At 39.5% G+C, this 23,720-nt stretch overlaps 1 protein-coding gene and 1 long non-coding RNA gene across 2 annotated transcripts; one reads left to right on the top strand and one right to left on the bottom strand.

Annotated features, from left to right (window-relative positions):
- Nucleotides 1-2,987: 2,987 nt before the first annotated feature.
- Nucleotides 2,988-13,740, top strand: PSPH (phosphoserine phosphatase). Its single transcript, XM_026671689.2, has 5 exons — nucleotides 2,988-3,248; nucleotides 6,813-6,947; nucleotides 8,920-9,065; nucleotides 11,712-11,860; nucleotides 13,545-13,740. The coding sequence occupies exons 1-5, from the start codon at nucleotides 3,028-3,030 to the stop codon at nucleotides 13,653-13,655; spliced, it is 762 nt and encodes a 253-aa protein (XP_026527474.1). The 5' UTR covers nucleotides 2,988-3,027; the 3' UTR covers nucleotides 13,656-13,740.
- On the bottom strand, nucleotides 13,548-14,329 carry LOC148132700 (uncharacterized). The gene is made up of 2 exons (XR_015748256.1): nucleotides 14,255-14,329; nucleotides 13,548-13,854 (listed from the first exon to the last, which is right to left on the bottom strand). It is a non-coding gene; the product is annotated as an uncharacterized LOC148132700 (long non-coding RNA).
- Nucleotides 14,330-23,720: the final 9,391 nt, after the last annotated feature.

Below are 23,720 nucleotides of genomic sequence, written 5' to 3' on the forward strand. Positions count from 1 at the left end.
TGCCAGAATTTGTGTGGTTTTGTATACTTACATGAATTTTGGAGATGTCAAGTGAGGATGTCAAATCTAGTAATCTCTCAAAATTTCAACATTTTAAGTTTTAAAAAGTGACCTAGCCTTTGTTTATTCTTACTAGAGTTTTCATTTTATATATATTTAGCTAAAAAGAATTTGACTAGTTGGCTTACTTTTTCCATGAATGGTCAGCTGTATGTTTATAAAGCTTCTCTCCAAATACCAGTACGGGCCAGTAAAATATCATTGCATGGCAGGCACATGTTTTCCTTTATCACCCAAAGTCCCTATTGCAATCCAGTTTTGATCAGCAGATATTACGTCATGATTTTGAGACAGGGTGACGCAGGCAGCTTGGTGCAACTTGGCATGATGTCCCTGTCAAAGTTGGCCAGGTGACATGAGATTGGGTTCTGGTTGGATGTTTATCCTTTCATATTGCCTGGAAAAAAACAGCTGGATGTACTCCAAAGCTGTGAGCACGTGCCTTTTTCATGGCATTGTGTAACAATGCGTCATGTTGCATGGTGTTCCAACCCCACCCCAGAGTCAAAGCTCTCTCTTCTGCCTTCTCTGGCTTAAAACAAACAAAAAATTTGGAAGCCATCAACAAGTCAAGGCTGCTAGTGAGCAAATGTGTAGTTCTGCTTTCTCAACACTTTCCCAAACCCTGTCCTTTTACCATAATTTATTGCCTCTTCTCAGATTCTGACCACATCCAAACCGTAAGCTTAAGGCAAACAGTCTTAATTGTCACATCCTACCAGGATATACTGGGACCCATAGTCTGTGTTTCCCTAATGTCAGAGTAAAATTTGTAGGTTTTTTTATGTTAAGCCATTGCCTTTACTAATGTAAAACTTACTCTATGCTTAAATTGTAAAATATAATTAGACCATAGTGAAACAAAAAGCAATGGAAACCTCTAAAAATATTCTTGGGTACAAGCTAAGTTTCAGCACTTCCTCATGTTCTCCTACCTGGTTGGAACCTGATGATGCAGCCTTCTTCATACTCTGAGTCCATGCATGAGGTCATCTAACTTTGATCTGACCTGATTTGTAAGTGGTATTCCCCATCTTTTCCTCATGTAAGCTTTGTTATGTGCACAATTTGTGGCACATTGATGTCAATTAATGGTGATAACACAGCAGAGGCTATGACCTAGCCAGGATTTCTCCTTCAGTTGCCAACATCTCCTCTAGACTCTAGAAAGAGTACAGAGAAGAGCAATAAAGATGATTAGAGGGCTAGAGGATAAAACATATGCTTAATGGTTGCAAGAACTGGATATGTCTCTAATCTAATGAAGAGAAGAACTAAGGATGACATGATAGCAGACTTCTAATATTTGAGGGGCTGTCACAAAGAAGAGGTGAATAACCTATTCTCAAAGCACCTGAGAACAAGACAAAAAGTAATGGATGGAAACTGACCAAAGAGAAATCCAACCTAGAATTAAGAAGAAATTTCCTGACAGTGAGAATAATTAATCAGTGGAATGCCTTCAGAAGATGTGGCTACTCCATCACTGGAGGTTTTTAAGAGAGATTGGACAGCCATTTGTCCAGAATGATATAGGGTCTCCTGCTTGAACTGGGAATCAAGACCTCCAAGGTCCCTTCCAATTCTGTTATTCTATTATTCCTTCCATTGACACTTTGGGCTGTCCAGCCAGAATGATCAGACATCTGGTTGCCTCAACCAGGATAGTCTTAAAAAGCACATAGGAAATAATAATTCATGATTCGGAGAAAGGGGACAGGGCAATTTTTCATAAATATGAGATAATGTAATTGGAAGTTCGTTCATTCTTCATCCAACAATGAAACCAAGAGAAAATTCCAAAATCAGTCCAGGGTTTGTTTTTAAACTTTTTTTACTTAACCATCTTATCTGATGAAAAGTTCTCATTTTCTTTTCATCTAGGAAACCCTCACTACATCTGTGGAAGTTAGCTAAGAGGGGAATCAGATTTATACTTTGTACCACTTTCCATATTGGAGCAAAACACATTAAACAAGCTGTTTGGATTGGCTCCTTGAGCAACTTATTCTGGAATTCACATGACTTTTTGGAAGAAGTAAGAGTAGCATATACTATCTCAACTGCAAAAATTTGGATCATGACAGAAAAAAATTAGATTTTCCTGTATAATTTTGCTCCCACCCATGGGCTACCCAAGTTCTTTGCTACAATTCAATGCACTAATGACCAGGGCTTTCAGAGTAGATCCAAAAATGAGAGAGGTGTGAAACAGAAAATCCTCTAAGATCTTGTATAGTTCCTATTCTTCTGACTGAATGGATCTTCTTGATGCAATCATTTATTATTATTATTATTATTATTATATATATATATATATATAGAAATGCCCCATTACAGTTGCTGATGACAAAGTCTTGTTTTTTCCTCATGGTGCTGATTCTTCCCCTTCCCAACAATTATATACTTTAATACCTCCTTTTAATTTTCCTCTTGTTCTTTGGTTACACTTTAAGAATCTTGTTTCATTCCCTGGGATTTAAAAAAACGATTATTTACTTTGCCTTCAATCCAATTCTTTTAGTGTTCCGCTGTATTTTTGTCAAGAATTCTGAGTACAGTTGACGGTGCTTTTGAGAGGGATCAAGATTGTATAAATGGAGGGTATAGTTCAATAAAAAGTATCACCAACGGTGGTTATTTTTATTCAAGAAGTAAAATTCAATTTGTGGAATTTTGGGGTAGTAAAGAGTAAGATAGATGACCACTCCTGGAGGAAAAATCCTTCTCTGTAGTAAATGTGTGCCATACCTCAGATGGACTGTGTCAGTGAAAGTTTCAGGAATGGTTAACTCAGCAGGGAGGGCAACCTTGATTGTCTGCCCATTTCTCTGCGGCCCCTGAAGCCAGCAAATCAGCAGCTTCCTCTGCCCCCCTCCTCCACCCCCTGCTCTTGCTTAAAAAGGAGCTGTGGCATTAGCTGTCCCCTCTCAACACAGGGCTTTCAGCCACAGATCTGCTTCTAAGATGGCCCAACTGAGGGCACAGGCAGGCAACATCCAGAATGACCTCATCTATCTTTCACATAACAGGAAGGTTCCCAAAAAGATGTCTTCTATCATGGAGATGAAGGAAATCTTCCTCAGTGCTGATGCAGTTTGCTTTGATGTGGACAGCACAGTCATTAAAGAAGAGGGCATCGATGAACTGGCAAAATTTTGTGGTGTTGGTGATGCGGTGGCGGAAATGTAAGTATGGTCGTGGCTTGCTTGCTTGATGCTTCTGGGAATAGAGAGCAGACATTGAGTTTTGTCTATGGAGATCTTCAATCATCCAGGTCATGGTTGTCCCAAAGGTGCTTTTTCAAAAGGCAACTGGACTTTCTTTGTTTTTCCTTGAAGACATTTTGCTTCTCATCCAAAAAGCCAGAGAAGTCAGAGCTGAAGAAGCTTCTTGGATGAGAAGTAAAACATCAAGGAAAAGCAAAGAAAGTCCAGTTGCCTTTTCAAAAAGCATCTTTGGGGACAGATATGGAGATTTGTTCTTCCAAAAGGTTGGGTGTTCAGCGGTGTATTTGACCTAGAAGTCCAAAGATACCAGGCTGTATGCAGTGGTGACTTCCAAGGAAGCTCTTATCAACAGAAAGATAATTGGGTGTTTCTCTCCACACTTAAGCCCTCACTTTCAGATGATCAATAGCCACAGATGAATGTGGGTGTATGACAGAAACGTAAATAATAATGTATTAAGATGAGCCATTTTTAAGGACATTTTAAATAAACGTACAAGCCAACATCATTACTATGAGGTAATAGCATTAGTTGCCTTAATGCATACTCGTAGGAATGGATCCTCTTCAGCTATCCTGTTTCTGATGTAGAGGATATCAGAGCATTTTGAGCAAATATTAGAAGACTCTGAGAAAACTAACTAGGGAATATTCTGTTTATGAAGGCTATATTCCATATATTTTTATTTAAAATTTATTAAATACATTAAATTTATAGGTTTAATGTTTGGATTTGGTTGCCCATCTAAAGCCCTGGATGAGAGTTGCTTAGCTTTATCAGATCTTGGTCAGGTCATGTACTGAGTCCTCTAATGCAGGGGTCCCCAACCACCGGGCCGCGGACCGGTACCGGGCCGTGGAGCACTCTTTACCGGGCCGCAAAGAAAAATAAAATAAAAAAATGGCGGCTTTCTTCGCCTTCGGTGAATGCTGCTGGGATCGGGGATCAAGGACACAAATGAAAGAAGGGAGGGAGGAAGCAACCGAAGCCTGTCCTGCTCTCTGGCTCAGCTCTCTCAGTCGCTTTCTCGCTCCTCCACCAGCCCAGGAAGAAACTGCTTCAAAGAAGCCGGTGGGGGTGGCTTTTCCTGTCGCCGCAGCTTCCCGAGCGCCCGTTTCACCCCACCCCACCCGCCCGCCCGCTCGCAGTTCAATCCCACAGTGCTCCGTTCTGCCTGCCTGCCTGTCTGGTTGTTTGGGAGCAGCTTCGCTGAGAATAATAACTATTCGCCTCTTTTTATCAGCCGAAGCTGCTCCGAAACGAAGAAGGCAGGCAGGCAGGCAGGTAGAACGGAGCACTGTGGATTGAACTGCGAGCGGGCGGGCGGGCGGGCGGTGTGGGGTGAAACGGGCGCCGGAAGCTGTGGCGACAGGAAAGCCACCCCACCCCCCCCCGGCTTCTTTGAAGCAGTTTCTTCCTGGGCTGCTGTAGGAGCGATAGAGTGACTGAGAGAGGAAAGAGGCAGACACCTGAGGGAGGGAGGAGGGAGACACCTGAGGGATGGGGCTGAGGGAGGCAGGGCCGAGGCGCTCCCTGAACTTGGTGGTTTGCTGGCAGACGTTTTATTACCCGACTAGGTAACAACATTAGATGTTACCTAGTCAGGTAATGAAACGTCTGCAAGCAAACTACCAAACTCGATTCTCTCCCCCCGGTCCTTGAAAAAATGTTTCTGCTTGAAACCGGTCCCTGGTACAAAGAAGGTTGGGGACCACTGCTCTAATGAAGCTCCTTGAGTAGATAATTGTAAGCAAGCATCTAACAAGCATATATAGATCAGCACTATTTCTAGTCTGAGAAACCAGTTTTGTAGTCAGCTTTGAAACAGATCACATATGATGAAATCAAGAAGATGGAAGGCAGGGGAATTAAACAAGTAATATTGCTTCTCTTTGACCAGATCAAACCACTGCTTTAAATGTATTGCTATGACAACATATACTCATTTTGAGTTCATCTATTATTTCATTGGAAGCTGCTTCATGGCACAATCAGAACACTGCTAACTTTTTTCTCTAGTATCTTAAATCTTTAGTAATGCAGCAAGCTTTGTCTTTTGCATCTCTTCAATATGACTTACAAAGTGACTCCAAAGTTTGCCTGTGCTTTTGCTTGCTTTGGCATTTCACTGAATAATGCACTGAATAATTATCAGCATCTGTATGTGCTAAGATGAAAAGACAATGGGGTGGTTCTGTGATGAAAAAAAAGCTTGTATAATTTTATTATCAGTCCGAGGCCCTTATATCTCATACCTTGAGTATAACATTCAGTGTCTGTGTAAATTTGAAACTTTTGTGATAATATATAGTTAATCATGACAGATTTGATTAAGCTTCCTGTAAGATTTGTTTCATAATTCCATGGGAATTTTTGAGTATCTCTGGCACAACTTTATGGTACAGTTTAGAAATGTATCTATGGTAAACTTTTAGAATAGCTATGTTGTAAAGTATCTTTACAAAATAGCTATGTTTGGTCAGTATCTGGCATCTTCAGGACCAAGTCTAAACGCTGAGAGACTCTGTTGGATCTTCTGCTTGCCCAAGCCAGTGTGAATTGACAATGGATGTGAAAAGTTCCTGTAACTGGTCATGTCTGTCCAAAAAGTTGCTGACCACAGCTGCACAGTTGTTATTATCTCCAGTACTTATGTATTTTTTCACTGTCCTCTTCCTACTTCTAGTTAAACCAGCTGTGCAAGTTTCTGGTGTTTTTTTTTTAAATGATAGAGAAATGCCAGACTGCACTGGGTGTAATTGAGAAACTATTTAACACAGTTGTGGTACAAGAACACAGGGCATTTACCAGATATTTATGCACAATTATGTTGCATAACCATAAGAACTTTTAATTCCTTTTAAAAAAAACACTTAAGGATCATACTAGAAATGCCATATGTGTCTTTTGTAACACTGAAATAGCAGCTGCAGGTGATTGGGATTGAGGCAACATTCACAGAAATTTATTCATCCAAATTGTTATTTGGCCCAGAAACAAGCAACAACTTTTTGTAAGGCCCTGATGTCCTGGTTTTGCCCATGGGCCTGGGGAACCCAGAATGGAATGGAGCCCATCAATCGATTCTTTTGCATGTGCTGTTGCCAGAGGGAAGCAAGATGGAGGTTTATTGTTTTTTATTCTTTTATATTGGGTTTTTAGTTTTTGTAAGCCACTCAGAGTCTCAAAGTGTCTTAAAAGTAAATAATTAATAAATAAAACTTAGCATTCATGAACACCAGGTTCCAGCTTTGAACAGCACTTGAAAAGGGCTATATGGATTCTTTATGGATTCCATAAACATGAGGAATGAACTGCCCGAAACAATATGAGCCCTTATATTCTTAGATCACAGAATAAATTTTCAGTGGGTTTTCGCAATACATTGAAGTTTGTTATTATCTCCAGTATAATCTCCAGTATATTATCTCCAGTATCTCAGATTCGCATATTGAAACTTCTCACGAGATCTTTCTGCTTTCCTTAAAAGTCTGAAATGAATTTCTTTGACTCCTAATTTAGGACTCGCAGAGCAATGGGAGGTTCAGTAACATTCAAGGCAGCTTTAACTGCACGACTGGGCCTCATACGACCTTCCTACGAACAAGTACAGAAATTAATATCAGAGCATCCACCCCAGTTAACGCCAGGAATAAGGTAAGAAATATTAGGAATAGTTATGTTGTGCAGTGTTTCCAAGATGTATTTTTCCCTTGGAGATTGTCGTAGGTACTTGCTGTGTGTCCCTAGGATTTTAGGAAAGACATAGTACAATAACGCTGGACTGGGACTTGGACCTTTGAGTTAGATTCTCCCCCCCCCCCCCCCCAATTTATTAAGGTAATCCATCAAAGCATACAAGCTGCTCCTGAATTCAGGCAAGATTATCTTGGCTCCCCCTCCTTTGTCTTGCCCTTTGCAGGTTGAGATTAAAATCCATTGCAATAACACTATTTTTTATTGTACTCAAACTGCAGCCAAACTTTGCTTTATCTGCTTGTTTTCAAGCTATGAAGTGGAATTTGGATTCTGATCTGGGGATTTTCATCCTTGGTTGTGGGCACAACTGCATTCCCTGACTCAAAGCTGGTGAACAGTTTGGGTTCCTCCTGGACTCACAGCTCCTGTGGATAACAGGTGACAACCACGTCCAGGAAGGTCTTTGCACTACTTTATCTTGTGCATAAATTGCCCCCATTTTTAGATCAGGAGGTCCTGTTCATTGTCATTCATGCCTTAGTCATTTCCCTGTTAGATTTATGCAGTATTCTCTACAAATGACTGCCCAGTTGCTGCAATTGATCCAGAGTGCAGTAGTGCAGGCATATTAGTATGTCCATGTAAAACCACTACTGCGTTCTGTGCATTGCATCAGCTCCTGATAGGCTTCTAGGTGTGATTCAGAAGTTAGTTATCATCTATAAATCCCTGTATAGAACAGGGCTGTTATTTTCAGGACCATCTACTTCCTGTTATTTCTGACAGTCCCACAAGTATACATCAAGATAGACAGTCCTTAGTTTGAAGCAGTCGTCTAATGGGACCTAGAAGACATGCCTGCCCTGTTGCTGCTCCTGTCCTCTGGAACAATCTCCCCTAACTGGTGGCTCTGACCCTTATTCTTTCACAGAACTGTGAAGACATTATTTTTGTCCCGTGTACTGGATTAAAATGGCAGTTCTTTTATGAAAACAAGTTTTTGCTATGCCCAGACTTGGCTATTTGAGGAGTTTAGTAACATATTTTTATTTCTCCTTCATATTAAGAAGTTTAGCGCTCATTCTGAGCTAACCTGCTTGTATTTTTCTTTTTACTCTTGTCTACTCAAAAAAAGGAAAAGGGGAGGGGAATCTCCACATAACTGCAAAGCTGTGAAAATCAGGACGTTTAGTTCCCATCCAAGAGTCATGTGCTAACCAGTCAAGGTCTGTCTCATGACCATAAAAACAGGGCCAAGAAATCATAGTGCCAGATTTTGATAAAAACCTTGGAATTATTGCCCTGGTGGTGATTAAAGGGCAGTATTTCAAGCAAACTCTGTCCATAGCCTGAACTTTGATTCCGACAGGGCTCAAGGTTGACTCAGCCTTCCCTCCTGACATCAGTAAATTTTGAGAGTAACTCTGCTGTCATTATTAAGGAGCTTGTAGGAAGTTTGGGTATCATCTTGTTTTAAATTAATGATAACACTTAAAATCTCTTTATTCCTAGGAGTACTCTTTGTCTCAGGATCCAAACAGATTGCCCTGATACTTGGCAAAACACGATCATAGTCTTCTCATATATTTCATTCATTCCAGATGCCTTAGTTTTCAGTTTCACAGTTCACCAATAATTATAATCTTTTTCATACTAGTTGAGGATTATGCAGTGTATAGGAAAAGCATTAGAGAAGGTTATTCTGGAGGAAGATCTCTGAAGAACCCTTATTTCTCTGTGCCCAATGTACCTTTCATTTATTTAAAGTTTATTTGGCTTTGTGAGCCTCAAGATCTCTTTGGACCTCTCTTGCACGTTTTGTGTCTATTATATAAATGATAATAATGCAGATAGCAAACAAAAGCAACTTGTTTGAATATATTTGTTCCTTTCCCTGACTTTATGGCCTCTATTTTTTTTTCCTTTAAAGAGAACTCGTCAACCGGCTCCACCAGCGTGGTGTCCAAGTTTTCTTAATTTCTGGAGGGTTTCAGAGCATTGTCGAACATGTCGCCTCACAATTAAACATTCCAACAGCAAATATCTATGCCAACAGATTGAAGTTCTACTTTAATGGTAAAATTTTTCATATGATTGAACTTAGAACTGATAAGGTTGTTGACTTAATAGGGACCAAAGATAATAATAATATCTCCATGATGTGTTAGCTGAAACAGAATTACATAACATCTCAATGCTGTAGCAAAGAAGGATCAAAACTGTTCAAAGTCTGTTGCTTTAAAAAAAAATGAAATATATAAGAATTACTTGAAGGCAAGCTATGGTAATCAATGTGAAAATTTATTCCATACAAGACTAAATAATTTCTTCCTTCATTGTTGAAATTTACATTTAGTAGGTATTTGTTTGTAGTTCTAAGCATAGGGCTTATTTTTCTCCCCAACAACCAGCTTGTGAAGTTAGTTGCTTTGAGAAAGCAAAACTGGCCAAATCACCCAGGGAGCTTCTAAAACAGAGAATGAACTAGAATCTGGGTTCCCCCACTCTTACTTCCATATGTTAACCGCTGGACCATATTGCCTCTCATGAGCAGAAAGGCTTTTTAAATGACTTTCTGACTTGAACTTTCTGGGTTTTGAACTCAGGAAAATCATGGCATTCTAATACATTACTGTATGGCCACGTGATACGTACATTTCCATTGAAAAATAATAAACTTGCAAACTGTAAATTCAGATTAGAAGTGGGAACCTGTTTCAGACTAAAGGCTGCAGTATTTTATGGCATACCCAAGAAGGCAATACAGACTCAAAACCCAAAATATGTGTCATACCTATATTTTAGCACTTCCTCACTGGTAGATCAGGCCATTTTCATCCATGCATGAAGAAAGTGGCTACTCATTTCTCACACATAATTCAAATTAACGCCTATGCACTCTATGCACAGAGGACCTTTTCTGAGGTAGCTAAACCTCCATTTGGCCTTAACAAGCCAACTGACAAGTCTCATTGCCAATTCATACAGGGAGTCAAGGTTTGCTGCACATTTCTTACAGATCTTCTAGTGACTTTTCACACTAAGGGCACATTTCAGAAATGTAAATAAAGTGCACTGTAAAACTAGTTTGTTGGGCTCTCTGCAAAAAAGATCTTTGGGGTTATAAACACCTGAGAACCTTAGCACACTTAAGCTTCTCATATTTCTGGGTTGGCAATTATGAGCTCCATTTGCTTTTTTAGAATATAAAGCAGAACTAAAAGTCCATTAGGCCAGCTGTGTCTAACCTGATCATGTAGCTGAGAAATCTGGGGATTGCAGTCTGGAGGGCAATAGAAGGGGAAGACTGGTCTAGTCCCTCTTCCTGCTTCCCAAAGAAGCCAACAAGCCATAAGTTTATCTTGAAGCAGCAGGTCCCTGGCCTTCATCTTTTGCTTTCCCATCAGCTAGAATTCAGCAGTATATAGATTTAGAGGTTCTGTTCCAATATCATAGCTAATCATCTGTAAACTTCTGTGACCCTTACTAAATTTTCCCTACTTCCAAACTGCAGAGATTTTAGCCAGTTCTTGTAGAAAGAGCTTTCCAAACCTGTTCCCCCATGGAATATTTTGAATTGCTTCATTTTTTAAATCATAGTCCCAAGTGTTGCTTAAGTTGACCCTCAGCTGGGAAAACAAGTTGAAGTGAAATCTTTGGACAGTAAATGGTTGCGCTTGAAGAATTAGGCCTTCTAATCAGTTTCCCAGTTATGAAACATCAATTGCCCAGGTTATGCAAAACAAGTAATTCCTTCCAAGGGTTAAGATTTGACACTTTGGTTTGGCACATGGTAAGAGCAAGGGGTGTGTTGCTGAGATCAGCTTGTTTATTGAGCGGTCAACAGGGTCTCTTATCCAATAGCTGATAAAAAATGCAACTTCAAGGTTAAGATATCCTGCTAGTGATATCCCACTGATATTACAAATTTCCAACCAGTCTCAGCTTATTTGAAACATTGCAATAAACAGGGTCACTCAAGTGTGTGGTACTTGGCTTTAGATTAATAATCACTCTGTATTGCCAGGCGGGGGAGGGGAGAAGTAAGTGTGAAAGATCAGAATTTTTCCACTGTCTGTTTCTACCCTTTTTGCTTGTACATAAGGGTGGAAAGCCTGCATATGGAGAAAAAGTGGCAAATGGTAACTTCCCCCAAACTTAAAATTATGGAATAAGATACAAATGTGTTTGGGACTAGTTTCTATTTTCAGGATTAATTTTGAAATTAATGGCCTAATAATAGACATTTGAGCCCTTGAGCATGTAAGTAAAAGTCCCTTCATCTTCAGAGGAAAATAGCCAAATTCATGTACAAAGATTATTAAAACAGATTATTAAGAACAGAATCAAGATGGCATAATGATTAAGAGGTCAGACTGGCACTGGGGAGACACAGATTCTAGACCACTTCAGCCCTAAAATCTTCCTGGGTGACTGTGGGCCACCCTCATTCCAACTTCTTATTGTGGTGTTATGTACACCACTCTGGTCTTCTGAATGAAAAGGTAAGATATAAATCCAACATGCGAATAAAAGCTAAATTATTAACCAGAAAATGGATTTCCCAGATTTGAAATCTTTTGTATTGGAATTCCGATAATTAGAACTTCCCTCATTCTCTAAGGACATTTTTTCCCTTTCTCAGACTTCTAACATCTTTGAAATTCTCCCGAGTATTTTGGGACAGCCAGTCAAGAATTTCCTTTTGTATCATTTATTTAGGAGAATACGCCGGTTTTGATGAGACACAGCCAACAGCTGAGTCAGGTGGTAAAGGACGAGTCATCAGTTACTTGAAAGAACAGTTTCAATTTAAGAAAGTAGTTATGATTGGCGATGGAGCAACAGACATGGAAGCCTGCCCTCCAGCAGTGAGTATCAAAGATGGACATTTTAACCACAATTAAATTTTTATTTACCCGTCTTCCTGTTGGCCTAGGGCAGGGGTGTCAAACTCGATTTCATTGAGGGCCGCATCAGGATTGTGTTTGACCTCAGGGGTCCAGGTGTGTGTGGCCAGGGGGCATGGCCAAGCTCCACATCACTCGTTAAGGCTCCATTTTCAGCCATGATGGCCTGCAGCCCTCTGCCAATGAAAACGGAGCTCAGGATGGCCATGCCTGCTCCGCCTGGGCTCTGTTTTCAGTGTCAGAGGACTGCAGGAGACTGTCATGGCTGAATACGGAGCCCGGGAGTGCCATGTGCTGCTCTGGCAGAGGCACCATGGGCTGGTCCTTCACTGTTTCCAGGGCAGCCCTGCAGATCAGATCTAAGCACCCCATGGGCCGGGTACACCCCTGGTCTAGGGTAGTCTGTGCTGAGTTTCCTGTATTTTTATCTCCACAGAGATTTAGGCAATGTGTCACAGACCAAGACTGACCAACATTTGGGAAACCTTTTTGACCCCGTTTAAATGCAATAAACCCTTTATAAATCAATCAGCAGATTTGCCTAGCATATACTGTATAAAAGTGGCCTAATGTAGCCTCCTGATAAAACACAGATTCACCTGTCTTCCTTTCAACTTTCTCTCTCCAGAAAGATTTACCTGCACTTTCCCAACCTTAGAATTACAAAAGCAACTTAATTTACATATTAGAATGCAAAATCTACACACCATTTAGACAAAATGAACCCACAAAGCATGCACAGATGAAAAAGGGTAGGCTTTTTAAAAATTCATTTTTGGTACATACCTCTCCATAAGGAACCAAGCTTAATTCCCATTCCTGGTTAATAATTACCATTCATTATTAATTATTATCTTTTATATCTTCTGGGGGAGGGGAGGCAAATTAGAATGAATAGCTCATGGAACAATCAGAACATTTAGACTTGGCATTCAGAAGCAAAATCCCTGTGCTGGTCGTGGTAGTTGACCGGCTTAACATTTAAAGGCAAATAATTCTCCTTTATTAGATCAGCGGATTTAGACTTGGAATTTTGGATGACCAAACAGAGGAGGGCAATGCAGTGGCTCCTGGGTAGGAAAGATATGGTGGGAGGCTAGCCAAAATAAGTTATTTCAAAAGCATTTCCTCCAAAGAATTTTTAACAGTAGGCAACACAACATAAAGAACTGGTACAGGGTGGCTAAGGATAAAAGATACAGAAAGAAAAGCAGAAAATCAAAATAATTTGGTAGCACTTTCCTGACTAACACATTTATTAAAAGGCATACAATTCAATAACTTTGATTAGTTGGAACTGACACCCTCTCATTTTTGACCACTGTATAGACTAACACAGCTCTCCCCCTACATTATCTAACCACAGGAAGCATTAAGACAGAAAGGCAGGAATTCCACAAGTGGTTGAGGAATTTGCCTGACTATTAATAAATATCTTTATTTTCTCAAATGTCCATATGCCCAAAGTATTTAATTCTCCTACGAATAAACAACTGTTTAGTCTAGCTGTTCCTAAGTGTTGCTTTTTCAGTTGTTACCAGAGGATGAGGACACATTTCCAATTTGTCCATGACTTGTGAACTCTGAAATGGTCTCTGGGGAGAGGAAGAATAACTCCCAGCTTGTCTGTTTTCTGTTTGTCCAGGACTGTTTCATCGGCTTCGGGGGCAACGTTATACGGAAACAAGTAAAAGAAAAAGCAAAGTGGTACATCACTCATTTTGATGAGCTACTGAAAGAACTGGAAGAACGATAAATTATTAACTAGACTTATTTTATTAATACTTATTGTAGGTAGATATATCATTATGCAATTAAACATATTGTTATTTGCAAATGGATGTGTTCTGGACTGTTCATTAATAACTCTGCAGGAGGGCATAAACAACACTACTTTCATTTTACACGGATGTTCAGAGGAAAATTATTCTGGCCCATGTATAAGGAAACTGCACCTGTATAAAAATCATAGCAAAGCTTTAGTTGCTATTGATGATGGGAAAATAATAATAACAGTATACCACCAGGCACCCAGAAACTGTAAGCAGTTTATAAATTGTTAAAAATATTTAAAAATGAAACAATAATCAAAAGAAAACATCAAAAGAAAACATTAAAAGAAAACATTAAAAGAAAACATTAAAAGAAAACATTAAAAGAAAGTAAGTATAAGAAAAAAAGGACAAAAGTGGCAGAAATGATAAAATTGGATGGTAAAATAAGGGTTTCAGTAAATGAGGTATCTTATAACTAGTACCCATAATCCACTTCGAAAAATAGTCTGGGGATTCAGACATGAGGGAAAGGGGATTGAGAAAAGGTGAAGAACGGAACGAGAAGATAAATTTTGCTCACCAAAGGAAGCAGCAGACTGTGATGTGAAGATGGCAGCCTCATAAGGGAGGAAAAGATAAAGGCATAAAAATGGAACTGTAAAACAATGAAATTCAAAATGTATATCCTGCTTCAATCTTAATTTTTGAGGTGTCATCTGGTAAGTATAAGAGTATCATCAGGATTATCACCATTCTTCAACAAACATTTAAAAATCAAAATAACTAAGTCAAGCCATTTAAAGCAGTATTGCAACAAGAAACATGTTTCCAGCCTTGTGTCTCCTGCAGCTTTGAGGCCAACCCTGATTTGCAGAAGTCCATGTAACTTTCACAGATGGTATTCTCATTCATTGAAATATAATATGGCAGCTGACAACTGCCATATGTTACAATTCAATATAAGCCAGTGACAGGATTCACACATTAGCCACAGTGTGATTTACAGTACTTGTTTCTAATTCTGTGTGTTATATAATCCTGCAAATGTAGCTTATTCAATAGACCATGGTTCAATCAAACTACAAAATAGGTGACTTCAGAATACATTAGTTGCATACCCCAAGCCAAGAAGGTGTTTAAGAGATCAGAAGTGGAGAACTGCAAGGGAAATGGTATAGATCAGGGGTCCCCAACCACCGGGCGCGGACCGGTACCGGTCCGTGAAGCACTCTGTACCGGGCCGCAAAGAAAATTTTTTTAAAAAATGGCGGCTTTCTTCGCCTTCGGTGAATGCTGCTGGGATCAGGGATCAAGGACACAAATGAAAGAAGGGGAGGAGGAAGCAACCAAAGCCTGTCCTGCTCTCCGGCTCAGTGGCTTCGGTTTCCTCCCGCCTCGTTCCTCTCTCAGTCGCTCTCTCGCTCCTCCACCAGCCCAGGAAGAAACTGCTTCAAAGAAGCGGGGGTGGTGGCTTTTCCTGTCGGCGCAGCTCCCGAGCGCCCGTTCACCCCCACCCGCCCGCCCGCTGCGGTTCAATCCAGTGCTCCGTTCTGCCTGCCTGCCTGCCTGGCTTAGTTTCTGGTAGTTTCGGAGCAGCTTCGCTGAGAATAATAACTATTCGCCTCTTTTTCAGCGAAGCTGCTCCGAAACTACCAGAAACCAAGGCAGCAGCAGGCAGGCAGAACGGAGCACTGATTGAACGCAGCGGGGCAGCGGGGCGGGGTGAATGGGCGCGAGAGCTGCGTCCAAACCACCAGAAATGAAGGCAGGCAGGCAGAACGGAGCACTGGATTGAACCGGGGCGCGGGTGGGGGTGAACGGGCGCTTCGGAAGAGCTGCGCCGACAGGAAAAGCCACCCTGCAGGCTTCTTTAAAGCAGTTTCTTCCTGGGCTGGTGGAGGAGCGAGAGAGCGACTGAGAGAGGAACGAGGCAGACACCTGAGGGATGAGGCTGAGGGAGGGAGGGAGACACCTGAGGGATGGGGCTGATGAAGGCAAGGCCGAGAGGCGAGGCTTCTCAGCCGTCCTGCAGGGACTATCTGTTGCTCAGGGTTGCAATGAGGAGGCATTGGCGTTCCCTGAACTTGGTGGTTTGCTGGCAGACATTTTATTACCCGACTAGGTAACAACATCAGATGTTACCTAGTCAGATAATGAAACGTCTGCAAGCAAACCACCAAACTCGGACTCCCCCCCCCCCGGTCCTTGAAAAAGTGTTTCTGCGTGAAACTGGTCCCTGGCACAAAAAAGGTTGGGGACCACTGGTATAGATTACCAACATATCCAGCTCCCCTTTCCTGACAGCCCTCCCCATCCTTAAACTTGCATTGGCTGAGTTCACAAATTATGCCACGTCACAGGTTAAATTTGATTTACTGAACTTGCCACAATTGTCTGGGTTCACACTTTCCATCCAACAATCATAGCAAATTTCTAGATTCAAATTCCATGCTGAACCAAAATCAGGCCAACTCCATTATAGCTTAGTGTGATATCTGAATCCAGATAATATTTTTCAACAATAATACCTACCCCAAAGCTCAGCTTGTGTCAGCACAAGGTTTTCCTTAGACATTTCTGCTCTATAAAAATCCAACAGAAATCTGCAGCAACTTTGGTGGGAAACTACTGCCAGGCAGCTTTCCTTCTTAATCTTCAGGCAGAAACAATTGGGCTATTATGCTGGGAGTTGAAGAGCTTGACCCATGGCAGGATTTCTCTTGGTGAGATTACAAAAAGAGTTCTCACCCCACCCTCTACCCCTGCATTTTCCTCATATTTCTTTTATAGTGGTAGAGCTTCACATCCAAGTCTTCATTTTGTTAAGCAAAGAGGAGTGATTAAGGCTCATCGTTACAAATGTTGGGATTCAATCTGGGAAAATATGTCTTCAAAGTTTTTCCTTCATAATAGCTGCTGAGAACAGGGATAGATTAAAACTTCTGGATTTGGGGAGTTTTGCAGACCCTGAACAGAATGCCTTTCCTGTACAATAGATAATGCAGCACTGGACAGAGAGATAGAGAAGGGACATGTTTCTCATTCCCCTCGAGACAACAACACTATAATCTCAGAATGTAAGGGCATCCATAACTGCTCAACAGGAAAAAAAAGAGAAGGCAGAACATAACATTTTGTGCTGGATTAGAGTAACAATTATGTTCAATGTTTCTAAATAATATAGATCTCTGACCTCTAATGCTATTACAGCATAGACAACATAGGCCAGTGTTTCTCAACCTTGGCTGTGGACTTCAACTCCCAAGATTCCCCAGCCAGTTCACGCATCTTCAAGTTGCTAAGGTTGAGAGACACTAGCATTGACAGTGGAGAATCTCCAGCCTAATGGAAATGTACAGGAAAAAAAATGCAATATGTAACAAATTTGCAGACTGTGCAGACCATAAATACAGTTACACAAAACTTTGTTTAATAATAAAGTTGTTAGCATGAAATTCTTTGCTTTCAACTTTGTAAACTGAATGAATGGGTTAAGAGAAAGAACTATCAAAATTTATTTATTTATTTATTATTTAGTTAAATGGACAAAGTATGTTCATATTCAGAAACAGCCTGCCTCTGAACTCCTGAGTTTAGGGCATTGGCTTTCTCTGGGAATATTTTCTTTGTACCTGCTTACTATGGGATTTCAGGGCAATAATTGGCATTTCACACACACACAACCCAAAATACCCAGATTTTGGTGATAGCCATATATCAATCTTAACTTTTAAGATGACCTTTCTGATTGGCAAAGCAATTTGTTGTTTCTTCTTCCTCCTCTTCCTCCTCCTCCTCTTCCTCCTCTCCTTCTTCTTGTAAATTGCCCTAAAAGAGTACCTCAGATACTATTTCAGACCCTGAAAAGAGAATTTCAGCTTACATAAAAGTTTCCCTTGAGATACTCTTTGTCACTTCTTCCAATAGAAAACAGGATTTAGCCTCAAAAGACTATCCAAGGACATGTGTCTGTCTGGCTGCTGATATATCACACGAGTTTCTGAGAATTGTTTTGCCAAACTCATAATACATTATTCTTAATGTATAATACAGTACTACATTATTCATCAAACTTTACATGGGAATAATGCCAGGTTTTATATAATATGGTCAAGTTTACAGGCTCTCTCTTAATTGCTCTCTAACCCAAAGCCTCTGGTTGTGTTCCTAGAACATTCTTAAGCAGATTAGTTAAGGACCAAGCAGATGCATCTCTATAACATGCTAAACTTAGCTTGCTAAGTTCTCTATATTTTAGCATGCTGTGTGAAGCCTATTAGCTTATGGTTCAATATATTCCATGATGAAAGAAAGTGGGTTGGAGAAGTTCATATGAATGCAACCTATGTCTTCTAAACCAGTCATTAGGTACTTTTTGTTTGCTGGCTGGCAAAGGAAAAGAAAGGAAAGGGGAAAGGAAAGGAAATAAGAGAAGCGAGGAGAGGAAGGAAAAGGAAAAGGAAAAGGAAAAGGAAAGGAAAATCCTGCAGATTTTACTCCCACTAGTGGTTGCCAACTATAGGATGCTTATCTACATTTCAGAGGAGATGGACGGTATAAAAATTTAATACATAAATAAAAAATAAGTAATAATGTGTTTAGGTTTAGTTGAACTTACTTTATTTTTGAAATTTGATAAATGTAGTGGCCTTTCCCCCTTTCCCCTTTTTCTAATGTGCTTGCTTTATAACCAGAGATCGTGTTTACTGTTTTCTGAATCAAGAGAATTTCTGATTAAAAACTTCCCCACTTTGAAGACTTGTGTGGTTACACAACCTTGTTCTGTATTCCAAGACCAATACAAGGTTTATTCTGTTTTGACTTTAGGGCTTTAGGTAGGAAGAATCAAGCATCTTTAATGTAATTTCTTAGACATTGGGCTGAAGGGAACAATGCTGGAAAAAAATAGTTAAGAATTATCTGCTGCACAGATTAGAGAGCTTGGTGACCTGATCTGACAATGGATTTGCAGTACCTGCTAAAATAAATTCTGCTCCAGCACGGATGGCAGTTTTTAGCAATCTATTACTGTATGCCATTTTCTGGTCAGCCTTTTCTACCAGAACAGAAACAAAAAAAGAGTTGAACTGGAAAAAAGAGTATGGCTGTGCTCACACAACATACTTAATTTGGTTACTGAATTAATTTATTTTCTGGCTTCTTATAAGATGAACCAAACATTAGCTAAATAGACTGGGTTTGTACAACCTACAAAGATAGATAGATACAGACGCACAGGTACACACAAACTTTAATCAATGTTAATGCTCAGCTGATTCAGCATGATGAACAATGCATTTTCAGTCATTGATGTCCTGATGAATCAAGACATACATCCCATGGTACTAAATGTCACATAGAAAAAGACGTTGGGCTGGAAAAAAGGAGAGCTGAAAATGTTGGAATGAGGATTCAGGATAGGTCAGAGATCACATAAGATTTCTAGAAAGTGTTTCAGAATGAGTAAAAGGAAGCACCACATGAATGTGCAAGCAGAGCTTCTAGCTACAAAGGGAATGGTTGTGAGGTGGTTTTGTTTACTTACTTACTTACTTATTTATTTATTTGTTTGTTTATTTATTTTGTCAAGCAATTATAAGATAACAGGTATAAGTATAAACATAGTTATGGATACATGAAATGGATACATATAAGAAAAAGAAAAAAGAAAAAGAAAAAAGAAACAATAGGACAGGGACGGTAGACACGTTGTTGCACTTATGCACGCCCCCTACAGACCTCTTAGGAAAAGGGTGAAGTCAATAGTAGACAGTCTAAGGTTAAAGTTTTTGGGGTTTGGGGAAGAAACCACAAAGTCAGGTAGAGTATTCCAAACATTGACTATTCTGTTACTGAAGTCGTATTTCCTGCAATCAAGTTTGGTGCGGTTTACCTTGAGTTTGTATCTATTGTGTGCTCTTGTATTGTTATGGTTGAAGCTGAAGTATTCATTGACAGGTAGGACACTGCAATGTATGATTTTATATACTATACTTAGATCAGACCAAAGGAGGTGTTTTCTATGTCTAGAATTTCAAGTCTGGTGGCATAAGGTATTCTGCAACGATTAGAGGAGTGGAGAACTCTTCTTGTGAAATATTTCTGGACTTTCTCAACTGTGTTAATATCAGAAATGTAATGTGGGTTCCAGACTGATGAGCTGTATTCGAGTATTGGTCTAACAAATGTTTTGTATGCTCTCGTTAGTAGTGTGATATTATCAGAGAAAAAGCTACGTAGGATTAGGTTAACAACTCTTAACGCCTTTTTGGCTATGTAGTTACAGTGGGCTCTAGCACTTAGGTCTTTAGAGAGGAGTACTCCAAGATCCTTGACAGAGTTTGGATCATCAACAAGGTCTTGACTATTCAGCTTGTATTTTATTTTCTGATTTTTTTGCCAATATGTAAGACAGAGCATTTATTTGTTGAGATTTGAAGTTGCCATTTGTTTGACCATTCTGATACATAGTCAAGGTCTTTTTGAAGGGTAGCAGTTATTGTCTGTGGTGTTGAATAGCTTTACATCATCAGCGAAGAGAAAGCAGTTGCTCTTAATATGATCACAGAGATAATTTATGTAGAGTACGAAGAGAGTTGGTTCTAGAAGACTGCCCTGGGGGACATCACTGTTGACAGGTACAGAATTTGATAGGACGCTCCCAATTTTGACCATTTGTTGTCTGTTTGACAGGAATGCTTCTATCCAGTTATGCAGGTGTCCAGAGATACCATAAGATTTTAGTTTTAGGAGTAGTTTGTCGTGTTCCACTGAATCTAAGGCTTTATAGAAGTCTATGTAGATTGTGTTATTATTTATTTATTTATTAGTTATTATTATTGTGTTAAGCCAGGTTTTTTAAACCTAGAGTTTACTGAATAAAAGTCCTTGAGCTGCAATGTTAATGGAGCCTCTCCATCACAATCATAACTCATGACAGTCCTAAATTGGATCACCCATGTGAACAACCCAATTTTATGACTTTGTTTGCAGCAGTTATAAAGCAAATGCTGCAGTCATAAAGCGATGGCTGTGGTTTTGCCAAAAACTGGAAGTAAATGCTGGTTTTCCAGAAATCCATTGTAAAATGTAGTCATATTACCACGAGATGCAGCAAACGGCTACAAATTTGGCCTGGTTGATGAGCCTCTGAATTGCGGGCATACAATTGCCAGGCAGTTCCAACCATTAACATTTCAACTCTTGGTCACAAGTACCCCCAGGGAGTCCATCATAACTTCAAACAGTCATAAGTCCAGTATAGCAGCTTGGTTCACACAGCATTTTTAGCTGTCTTTACAAAAAAAAAAAAAAAATGTAACATGTAAATGTGAATGCAGGCCACATATGCACACATCTTCTACCCAAACTTTTAATCCTTTCGACAAAAGGATTGTGTGGCAATTGGCACACATTTGTTGGCCAGGATAGACTTTTAAGTCACTGTTTGGTGAAGCTGGGTGAATGCCACTGGGCGGTCAGAAAGTTCAAGGGCTTCAATGGAAAAATTCCACTGTTTGACAGACAAAACAAACAGCTGACTTTCAGGGCCAGGGAACATGCCTGGACACATGTCAGAAGCACTCAGATGGGAAATGATCGGGTGATGCAACACCAAACCTTCACTTTTGCCTCAACTGAAGAGCAAAAATAAAAATAGGAAGCCATATTGAGAGCCACAGCCTAGAGCTAATTCCATGTTTACAGCTTAATTCTAGAGTTGAAGGGATTTGCCAGTCCAAAGGGAAAAGGCAATGGCATCTTATTGAGATCTTTTTCCTCTCACAGGTAAGAATGAATAGAAAACCTTAGGATTTTTTTTTTAAAATGGATAGGGATACACAATTACAGTACAGGAGAGTCTAGTTAATCCAAAGTATGGAAGTCAGCATATCTCAGCCACCATCAAGCTTTGCCTGAATGTGGATCTGTCTGGGCTTGACAAAGGAAAGCAGTGCCTGTCTTGATTGGCAAGGAAAATTCATGGCTTACCTAGAAAGATCAAAGCACCCCTTTTCTGAAGATGGAGTGGGGGAAGCAGGTAGAGTATCAGCAGGAACCTAGCACCAATCTCCCAGCCACAAAAACCAGTTACAAGTGGGAATACATTATCAGCATATTTTGGGGACAGGCATAGTGATAAAGGACCTTTACAGTCACTGCATTGTCTAATTCCCATTTGGTAGGCTCCATAGACAAAATAACTTTTTCTTTTTCTTTTTTTAACATCAAATAAAGTTTATTTAAGATTCATACATTTAAAACATTTAAAAACATACAAACATATAGACAAATATATGTACATATATACATTCTACAGCAGGTACTGAGCGATGCTTACACACATTTTTTTCTCGCCCTAACATTGACGTGATCTACCTTGTTACAGTACCTTCCTCGTTCTTTTAATGTTTTAATTTCACAGAATATTTTTTAACTAAATGCATGCCTTTCATAATTTTATAACTTATCCAGTTGTCAAATATTAGACAGAATAACTTTGTATTAACATAGCTATAAATGATATTGGTTCCTGATATTTGAAAGAAAGAAATAACTGCTCTAATTATATTTATTTATTTATTTTTTATTTGTCAATTGCTTACAAGATAATAGGTATAAGTAAAAACATACTTATGAATACATGGATACATATAAGAAAAATAAAAGAAACAATAGGACAGGGACGGTAGACACGTTGGTGCGCTTATGCACGCCCCCTACAGACCTCTTAGGAAAGGGGTGAGGTCAATAGTAGGCAGTCTAAGGTTAAAGTTTTTGGGGTTTGGGGAAGAAACCACAGTCAGAGTATTCCAGACATTGACCACTCTGTTGCTGAAGTCGTATTTCCTGCAATCAAGTTTGGTGCGATTAACCTTGAGTTTGTATCTATTGTTTGCTCTTGTGTTGTTATATGTTATATACTGTATATATTATTTTGTATATGTTACAATCAATTTCAATTTCTTGTGTCTGAGTGTCCTAGAAAATATATTCTAATTCCTAGTTCAATATTCACTTTTTATATTTACTTCTTGATTAATTTATTTGGAAGTAATATATAACAAAGAGGATCTTTTGCCCATGATCGCTAGAGTAGATTATCACCATCTAGTGGTCTGCCATGAACATTGCATGCCTTTTTGTAATTTCGAGTTTTCATTGATTGTATCTTTCAGATGACTTTATTTTTAAAAATAAAGTTTGATTTTATCACTTGTGAGATCTCCCAATGAGGGAAAGGGTTAAAGGATGTCTTCACTCTACCAGGTTCATTTTATATATATTCTTTATTTCCATTTTTTAAAAACCTTTTATTTGCTACAAAGACACCATAGGTTGTGTCAGTTTTCTTTTTTCAAACTAGAATTAGAGGGAAGATGCTAGATAGCAGCAGAAATCACCAAACTGCTACACCAGGGAAAGAGGTCAAGTCACATTGTGTAGATTCAGTGGGCTTCTAGACAAGAAAGGTTGAAACCGCCAGCCTTTCACCCACAAGTCCAGCCAATTAACTACATCTTAGTTAATATTTTGTGGCATGGCATTAGTACAGGATGCAGATGGAAAATTACAGGGAGTCCCAGAGCTACAGCAAGATTGTGAAGTCAAAAAGCATGCAGGAAGAAAGCAATGGGAGACTAGTACTGTTGTTAAGAAATCAACACAAATATACACATTAAATTACCAGGTGCGGAGCTTGATTTAAGCAGTCCTATTATATCTGGGTTGCAAAAATCCAGTTGATCACTAGAAGTCAGCAAAGCCTAAATATGTAGCACAAAAGTCAAGGGAAGATTTATCTTTCTGTGCTAAAACAGAAAACTGATTCACTGTAGATTAAACATGCTATTTGTCGCAATATTCTGGCAATATTCGATCTATGGATCCATGAAATAAAACAAAGTCTATGAAGCAACTAGCTTCATATACGCCTAGACTGCTCTCCAAATTCATTAGATAAATCCAGATTCCACCAGGTGAGGTTGAATAGGGAACAGGTAAGAGAACATTGTTTCAGCTAGCTTCAGAGGAGAAAACAGAAA

Source organism: Notechis scutatus, chromosome 1 (genome assembly GCF_049901735.1).
Source record: "Notechis scutatus isolate UNSWTSFEM ecotype Mainland chromosome 1, rNotScu1.2, whole genome shotgun sequence".
Classification (NCBI taxonomy): Eukaryota; Metazoa; Chordata; class Lepidosauria; order Squamata; family Elapidae; genus Notechis; species Notechis scutatus.